The sequence below is a fragment of the Ptychodera flava genome, chromosome 13 (assembly GCF_041260155.1).
Source record: "Ptychodera flava strain L36383 chromosome 13, AS_Pfla_20210202, whole genome shotgun sequence".
Taxonomy (NCBI): Eukaryota; Metazoa; Hemichordata; class Enteropneusta; family Ptychoderidae; genus Ptychodera; species Ptychodera flava.
In genome coordinates, this window is record NC_091940.1 from 15,914,357 (window position 1) to 15,924,224 (window position 9,868).

The 9,868-nt window shown below is 38.3% G+C and overlaps 1 protein-coding gene across 2 annotated transcripts; it reads right to left on the reverse strand.

The window, feature by feature from the left end:
• Positions 1–588: 588 nt before the first annotated feature.
• Positions 589–7,405, reverse strand: LOC139147572 (heterochromatin protein 1-like). 2 transcript variants are annotated; one of them, XM_070718698.1, is made up of 4 exons: positions 7,269–7,405; positions 5,326–5,469; positions 4,058–4,234; positions 589–1,166 (listed from the first exon to the last, which is right to left on the reverse strand). In XM_070718698.1, exons 1-4 carry the CDS (start codon positions 7,308–7,310, stop codon positions 981–983), a joined length of 549 nt encoding a protein of 182 aa, XP_070574799.1. In that variant the 5' UTR covers positions 7,311–7,405; the 3' UTR covers positions 589–980. The 2 variants fall into 2 exon arrangements, with proteins under 2 accessions (XP_070574799.1, XP_070574798.1); XM_070718697.1 differs by having other exon boundaries at positions 3,809–4,234.
• Between the last annotated feature and the right edge of the window lie 2,463 nt (positions 7,406–9,868).

The following is a 9,868-nucleotide window of genomic DNA, read 5'->3' on the forward strand; positions in this document are numbered from 1 at the left end:
ATGTTATCAGTTTTTTGACAGCTCCCAGCTTTGGATTTTGATCAACTTACATTATATAGTTTGACTTTCTTTCATACTTGTCTACTCATATTTTTCACAGGGCCGGCTTATCAGCTTTCTCGCAATGTGGACCAAAAAAGGAAAGGGTGATCTACCCCTGTCTGCTTCTGAAGAGAACTGTATTTCCTATGCAACGTGATTTTATGATCAAATACCCCTATGTGCTTGTATATGTTGAATAAGATAGGTAGGCAATATCAACTGAGCTTTGCATGCCTGTTTAGCAAAATTGCATGGTTTTACGTGAGTGATAAAATAAATTTTACTTTTCTAAAATTGGAAAATAGCATCTCCCTACTGTTCAGCCTTGAAGATAACGGTAATGCCGACATGTTTTGCCGGTGAAAGAAGTGGACATTTTAACCTGTTCACACCCAAGTCCCTTGTAAACAGGTCCACACTGGTGATTGATAACAATGGATTTGGGACAAACTATTGTGGTGACAGGGTGAGTAAGCATTGATGATGCATTGCATTGGCTGGCAGGTCCATTGACGTAAAAACATGTACATGCCTAACAACTATTTATGCATAATTTTACATATCATTTTACAATACCACAATTGGTCATCTTGCCAATGTTGAAAAACTTGTAGACATCAGATTTTCCCATAAGTGGCTTTGTTGTAACTACAAGATTTGTTAAAACCGGCAATTTGATTATTAGAAGTTTAAAAGCACATTATACATGACATCTCCACACCTAGCGGGATAGCACTTAAACTTTAAAAGCTTTTTTTCCTTTTCCTTGGTTTCCAGTGAGGATTCAAGACTGAAACCTACGACATATGCAACTACATTAGCATCAGTGTACACTGCCAAGGGCTGGAAACCCTAGCTTGATATTAAAATACGTGATAAATAATTTAAATATTGAAAAATAATATTTGAGGTGGAAACTACTGTAAACTTAACACGTTCTACTGTGATGTCTGCTTCTCATAGATCTTCAAACCAGCTGCTATTGTAATGGCGATGAACACCATCAAGAGACCGATGACTAAACATCGATGACGTTGGAAAAATGATGCCTCCTTCAAGTCCAGAGTTCTCCTGACAGACTTCTCGCTATGGCTGATTTTACCAGTACTTAGTATAGGATTTGACTGCCAAGGAAGAAAAAAATATATCTTAATGTTACTCAACAAGTGGAGAAAGTATTTCGTGTGAGCATAGACAATGGAGCTGCCTATGGTGAGAGGGAGGCAATGTTTGATTGGCTGTTGACATGTCATGAAAGAGAGCTTCTGATTGGATGGTATACATGTAGCAACTGTTCACCAATGTGATTTGGACAGAACATATATGAGGAAACAATTTGTTAATTTGACTTGTTGGTACTTTAGTGCATCGACTTAAATTCACTGAATGCACAAATTACACCAAACGAGATTGCTGGTATTGCTGTCCACCATGTTACAAATTGTACATGTACTTTCTGTAAAGAATTTCAATCAGTTTCATGATATTCACCATGCCTAGTTGTACATCATATTCAAGAAAGTACAGATAGTTATTGTGTTCATATTTTGCACCCAATTTCATAGCTGACATCAGATTAAACTAAGTTCCATGCAATTGAGTCAATCTTAAACTGCTTTGAGTATATGTAATTTGATAAAATTCTTGGCGTGAATATTCAAATATATGTGTGTATTGATGATCTGGCAAATTAATATTTGAATGCTGTATCTATTTATAAAATGAATATGTATGAAAATCAGCTGTAAAATCATGGACATTGATATCTCTTGAAATATCGCAAGGTCAAGTTATCATGTATCTTCTATACTGTTTGTGTAATCATTTTCATCTTTGATTTGAACATTCTCATAGACTCGATTGGATACTCCTTGACAAATAACACTCACAGAGAATATTCAAAGAGAGAAAGAGGACACTCCTGCATACTTTAGGAGTTCACAGTGCATGCATTTCCATTGAATCCATCACCACATGACAGAGTGCAGGGAATACCAACATACAATTCTAAAGAGAATATGTTACACATGAAATCTTATGGTAGACTGCACCCACGGCACAGATATTTGGACTTTCAAACATTTACAATACAATTTTGCCTACCACTTGTGGGGGCTCATTTTGAAGCTCATGGCATTAATAAAGTTTTCATTGGATTATTTTTTGAAATAATCGAAAATTTTGATCCCACAGGGATGACGGCCATTTTGAATTTCCAGTGACAGTAAATATTCGTAATTTGTTTCTCTTGAACCAAATTTTGCAGAGTTGCCCCTGATATTTATTCTTGATTTCAAAGGGGACTGGTTTAATGTGTCTGTAAGGAAAGTTTGAGCAAAAGCTTTTAGACTCACAATTCAAAGGCATGTACTACCCTATAACTGAAATCCAGACAGCCTGGTGGCCAGTACATGGGATCTTACATTCTCACCAAATGCTAAAATTCAGTCATGACAAATTTCAACACAAACACTTTTTCCTTACCAAATAATGAAATCTCAACTTACATTTGGTCGCCAGTTTCAAGCTGTGGTGTGGTTCATTTTCAATATGGGGACAGAATCAATTTTTGCTAAAACTTGTACCTAAATTGACAACATCAAATAGGTACTAATAATTTGTTCAATATATCAAAATGCAAGCTTTAAAACATACTTCTCAGTACATATCTTGTACAATGAATCTACAAGACAGCATTTGACACCGTCATAATGGTAGTTTTCCAAATTGCCTGTAATTCAAGTCTGAAGATAGGAGTCAAGGGCAAACCATACCACCAGAATGTCATCATAATGATAATACAGTGGATGAATGTTAATTTACTTGGTTGCTGATATGAATTAGCGGTGTTTGCCATAAAGGGGATTTTGAGGGGTAGGAAACCCCAGTTTTTTCGAGCAATATTTTCTTATGTTAATACCCATACTTAAGAATACATTTTCACGATAAAAGACAATGCAAATTATGCATTATCATGTAAAGAGGCCACGCCTGTTTTGCTAAGCTGTGGAGAACACTGAATTCATTGCCGGGGAATGAATATGAGCTGAGCAAGGTTGAGTGTAGATACATGAATCAATGCAGGGCATACGATCTAGCCAGCTATTCTTGCCAATGACATAGGTCACCAGCTTGCTTGTAGGATTAACTTGCACTTTCAATTTATCTGACCTCGCTGTGGCAGACATTGACATTCACATCAACACAGCTACTTTGAGTTACAGCTACCAAAAGCTTTAATATAGTTCAGACGGAACAGACACGGTTACCGTAATTCAGGTAAATATCAGGAATACCGGGAAGAGGGTGGCATAATGCATCATATAGTCCACGAGAGCATTTTAAGTTGTAAGACGGCAATCAATTAATCAAGTAACAGATGGTGAGACATCAAGCTTGTTATTTAAAGGATTTTAAAGAAAGTTGAGATGTTGACAGACAGACACATTGGCAAAGTACCATAAAGAGTAGCACAGCCCTAGCAAACACAGGGAACACCTTACAAAATCAGACACAGTGAGCCCTTGCCCATGCAACTGAATTTATAACAAACAATATACATGCTCTGAAAAACAAAGAGAATTTGCAATGTAACCCACAAACAATCACCATGGCCACAAACAATCACCATGGCAATAAACAATCACCACGGCAAAGGAAAGGGTGAAGGTCAGGACACAGGAAGATGGTGGGACATAATAGACAGGATTTTTGAGACAAAATTTTCTGACATAGACACCTCTGCCAACCCACACATATATGGTACCTTTATCGGGGGTCTTTTCAGCTCAGATAATGGGCGTATATACGGTGTAACACTCTGGGCCCTCGATGTGTAGACACCGGTTGAAGTCCTTGTCGTAGAGGAACCAGAAAACATGGCCGTCACCTTGGACAAAGCGCCGTGTTTGACGGACCCAGCAGGTAAGGTCGGCGTGGCTGTGATTGCTGTTGATGTTTCGGATGAGAGATTTTTGCTAGAAGTGGAAGTTGCCACCACAGATGACCTACTTACAGTGGTTTTTTCCACCGTCGTTGTAGTCCTTGTTGATTCTTTCACACTTGAATTTGAACTACTATTCACTGACGTCTTGACAGAAGATGCACGGCTCCTTGTTTCTGATCTGGTGCTCTGCCTGGGTGTTGGTTTCGGTGTCGATCTCATATGTACAATTTTGGCTTTATTCATATCCTATAAAAATGATAACATGAATGCCATAACTTGCTGAAGGCCATTGTATTTGCAGCGCTTATTAAAATACGCTGGTACAAACACAACACACTTAGACTTGCTCCAAGTCTGTGGGCGTATAAATATCAAAACAGAGTAAATTGAAGGATAAACTTCAGCAGACTGTCGCGTTAGTGGTAGGCTATTTCATAGATCATAGGCTGAACACAATGGCCAACAGCCAGTAACTGCTGCCGAGAAAAGCTAAGGGACTGTCTAGTTTGTTTTGTTTTGTTTTAGTTTCTTTTGAGTTCACAGTCCAATTATTACCAGTGTTTTCCTTTTGGAAATCAATGCAATCTGATACTGCGACAGCAGAAATGTTACTGGGGTTAACAAATCATTTACCAAGGTCCCCCCCAAGATAAAAACACTGAGTACATCTCAATTTTTTCATTTGTACTGTAAACAAGTAGCTTTTCCACGATAATCTGTTTATGTTGAAAGTCTGGTCGCAGCAATAGTGTACATCATTGCATAAAGAGAAACAATAAAACATGTCATTTCTAAAATATACCTAAGAAAGAGCACAATGCTGAAATATATGTGGTCAATGTTTAGGTACTTCTGGAAAATTTCAAAATCAGAACAAGTAGGAGCAATTCAAAATAATGGTCCTCATTTATCTAAAGTGTATTAATGCTATTGTTTCAGTATGCAAATCAGATGCTAATGAGTCACCATCAATGACGAATATTCATTTTTCTCAGACCATATGGTACACATTGCAATGACACAAATTATTATTAGGTCACGTCGGTAAATATCGTTGTTTATATGTGTCAAAATGTTTAGGCGGTGTTAGAGGTAAATTTTGTTAATACAGGTATATGATATACATATACAGTACATGATAAAAAAAGCTTTCTAAGAAGATAAAAAAATAAGTCAATGGAATACAAAGGCTTGCAAAGTGTAAATTACATAGGTACACATTTAGAACAAATGGTGAACCACATCACAGACCCTGGAAAACTTCTGGAGTCTATGATAATATCAAGGAATATGTTCCATTGCACTGGTAGTGACAATATAATTCATCCTACACTTACAAGGTTAAATAATTCTAAAGCTTCTTTGCAGTCAATAAGATGGTCCTCTGGTTCCCAGGAGTCCTCCGACGAATCAAAGCCTTTCCATCTGATCAAATATTCCAATTTTCCCTTCACCTTCCGCCTTTTGAGAATCTTCTGAACCTATGGAAATGTACATAATTTGAAAACATAACATACATAATTTGAAATTGTTTAACCATTTTCCTTTAACCCTTTTCCCGCCAAGTCCATATTTCACCACAAGGTCAAGATGCTTCAAATTAATGAAACACAACATATTCCATATGGTGTATTTTAACATAATGCTGTACATTTGAAAACTGTTGAAAACATAAATATATTGTAAACATGATTTTTTTGGACTAAAGATGCTATAACAGACCAAGCCAAGTGGGTGAAAATACATCATGTTTTGGCTCAATACCACTTTTTACTAACTTGGCTGATGGGGAAGTGATACTGTCTGGCAGGAAAAGGGTTAACACGCCATGTTTCATATGACACCAAATGCCCTGCTATAGATACGGTTTATGCAATTTCAGAATGACTGTATTAAAAGTGGCATATTCTGTATGGTTGAAGGGATCTCTAGTCATATCCTAAAAATCCGAATCTTTGAGAGATACAAGAACACCCATCTGTGCGCTACTTCCATGCAAACTGTGTAACTGAGAGCTTAAATTCTGACTGCATGTTGGGGTGCCCGTGACTGCTGGAATTATTTTGAATACCAGGAAAATTAAGATGACCACTTACTCACTTAATGAGAAGTTCACACACAGTATAAATACTAAAACAGATTTAAATCTCCCTCTGAGTAGTCAGTAGGTATACAACAGTTAGTATGCCATCTTCTATAGTAGAAATGGTTCCTCCAGAAAATGTGGAGGGACTCACTCTGCCAAGATAGGATACAGCATTATCTTTGTTGAGACACAAATATGACTTTAGCAAAACCCATTTTCATGTGCATTGTTAAACATTCTTTTGTATGCCAATAGTACAGTGAAAGCTGACTGTGAGGAAGAAAATGAACACAAACTTACAACACTACATTCTGATTATGTTCAACTGTACAGTCATAACTGTGAACAGTTTTAAACTATGAAAGACATCTGGAAAATAAGAGCAAAATCAAACTTTGTTCAGGTCAGAACATTGGGTAAACCGGCTTGGAAGTTGGATTCCTCACGTCTCGAGAGTACTAGTAAATCAGGCGCCCAGTAGGGTTGCCATTGTATATACGCACACGGGGCTCAGAAGAGTACACCAAATTTTGTATTTGGCGAGATGTTTAGCCTCGGCTACCAGCATATTTGACCCCGAGAGTTGACTTGACAATGGAATCTACCGCAATGTGTCGGGAGACTCTTGGCTTCGATGCATCAGTGCATAGGACTGTGAATGAGATCAGTGGTATGATCAATGGCAATGGATAACACAGCAACTATAGAAGGAAGGCGGTTACAAGCGCATGTAGGTTCCATGGCAAACCCTGAAAGCCGCCACTTATTTGTGCCCGGGCTATGTATTCATTTCACTTTAAAACTAGGACGCAGGGGTCGTTGAACATAAACAAGCAACAAGCCATACAGTCTGACACTGAGTGGTCCTCCTTTTACGTTGTTCTGCAAGACAGATATTTCGTATTTTTAAACGATGACTGAAATAATGGAATCTTGTGTTGTATTGTAAGTTATTTTGGTGTAGATCTGGAGGAACTCCGTACTGTGTTTGGTGTAACTTTGACAGGTCGGCTCAGTGGGGCTCAGTGGTAGTGACGGTTACGCGAAACGGCGTCGCGTCGCACCGTGCAACGTTTCCGTACGAATTACTGAGGAGGCGTTTCGGTTGCAGATCTTTCCTTAAGTTTGCACATGGCGAAAACCATCTTTTGTGTAGCGATTTGAAAAGCAAGGTGAAAATAAAAGAGTACAAACCTCACAAACTTCAGTTTCAGATTCACTACCAGAGTCCGCCATTTTTCCAAACGATGTCACGTGATGTAGTCCTATTAGCTTCTTCGGTTTTTGTAGTCCTTTTGTCAGACCCTCTAGGTTTATGATAAAAAGCCATTATCACTGTACTCTATGGCAGTGCAAATATAAAATTCAATTGTGTAAGATGTAAGATGAGTAATTACATAGGCGTATCCTTTGAAATATTGTGAAAGACCTGGCTTAATCTCTACTTCATTAAGTTTGAATAAAAATAGGAAGATGTAACCAAATTTTACAGCCCAAACAAAGTCAAAACACCACTTGACCTGAAAGTTGCGGTCAACCAGTAACAAGATCCTAAATACGTTATTGTATACGTTATTTTTCGTGAAGCGACGCCATAAATGCGAACAATACAGAGTGCAGTATGCTTGAAATAGAGTTATTCAGTGAATAATTTCCTTCTTCCCTGAAATGTGTAGACTGGAAGACCCGTTGCTCGGGTCGCGCTGAGAGGGGAATCACAATGAACAAACAGAATATAGCTAGTCCTTCGCAAGAAGTGGGAGGAGGGGAGTAGGGGCGCCCTCAAGAGCAGAATGGTTTTCAAGTTCGGACTATATGAGTACGATGCGACCATTTAATTCATAGGCTTTGTATCATTTATCTATGATTGTGGACAAACATTTCTTCTTTTCCCCAAATTAGATGATAAGTTTGGTACGAATCATTTCCGGTGGCAATGCCCGCGAATTCCGAAACGACCCGAAAGGCAGCCAACTTCAAAATCGCACAACATATTGCTTTTTCACAATATATAACCGCGTCGTTTCCTTGGGATGATGCATTTATTTGATAACGTAGGGATGGCAAAACCATATAGCATGGCTCATTTTAAGCAAAATTAACTTTGAATTTATGCGGGACATACACTTTAAGAGGTCGTTCGTGACGGCGTCATACTCTTGCTGGAAAACGGACTTGCTAGCTCAACTCCTATTGTTTCTGATAAACATTTAAGTTAAATCGAGTGTCATTTTATAAACCAAGAACGAAGATAATATTATAATTTTCGACAATCTTGCTGCCTCGGTAGCAGACTCTCTTTCAGTCATGAAGATTTTGTACTTGTTGTCGGTCATATCAGAATGCTTGAGAAGACCGCAACACCAACTCGGTAGTTATAAAATGTGATTTGCCACTCATAAAAATGAACGGCCTTGTTATGCCTCTTTTGCACATTGTCTCATGAAACAAAGGTAGATAGATAGATAGATAGATAGATAGATAGATAGATAGATAGATAGATAGATAGATAGATAGATAGATAGATAGATAGATAGATAGATAGATAGATAGATCGATCGATCGATCGATAGATAGATAGATAGATAGATAGATAGATAGATAGATAGATAGATAGATAGATAGATAGATAGATAAAAAATTCATAACTAGACTGGCATCCAGTGCAAGGGGATATGTCCCTTATGAAAAGTCGTCGTCTGTTGGCGCGCTACCTAGTGCAGGTCTCTGTAAAAATGATATGCGGCAACATTGTTGTTTTGTTTTTCATTTAGTTCCTTTTCTATTTTTTATTTGACAAGCTCCGCCGGACTAATAGCATGTTTACAACAAAACGGAAATGTTTTCTTGTATCATAAACCCTGACGCGAGAATCTGTACATGTTCTTGTGCCGGTAATAAGGGAACGAGCACAATTAACGGCAGGGGGGGCTGGAAGAGAAAATATGTGGTGCATATATTTTTACAGGCTCCCCCCCCCAACACCAGGAAAAATTTTAGTGCCCCCCCCCCATCACCGACAACAAAATTTTTGTGGCCCCCTCCCCAAAAAAGAAAGATTACATAGGTACAAAGTTGTACACAGATATATAATCCTTATAACTTTTAATGTATGCTTTAGTGAAAACAGCATTCTTGCATTCTTGAAATAAATAATTAGAGGTTATAAACGGCAAGCGAGGGTATTTGGTTGCGGATACAAGACCTCTGGGGTGAAAATTACCATATTTGACGGGAAATAATCACCGAGCGAAGCGAGGTGATTATTTCACCCAAATATGCTAATTTTCACCCCAGAGGTCTTAGAATATCCGCAACCAAATACCCGAGCGCACCGTTTATAACCTCATTATATTATGCTAAAGTTAAAAGCAAGTGGGCAATTTCGTTATTTAGGGCCGAAGTTGGAACGAGAGTTCAGGAGCGCCCAGCTATACTCTAAAAAAGAACGTTTCAGAACACGCGCGCGTGCACAGTTGAATTCATAAAATACGGTTACGCAACGCAGCGCATCGATATCGCGATTAGACATCGAACTTGAATAATTTTACTTAAAAAACGCTCAAAAAACTTTAAAAAATCATGTTGTTGTTACATGGCCTCCGCTCCTTACAGAAACTCTTCATTTGTTGGTTCGTCAAGCTGCACTAGACTAAAATATAACAATTAAAATCAATCTGAAGCCATAGACTTGTTCGAGACTTGTTCGACATTATGGCGCGTTGAACTCTCAAGTTGGCGTTCGAAATTTGCGCGAGCTCAAAAATGTTACGCGGCGCGCAGGTCTTCTTGTT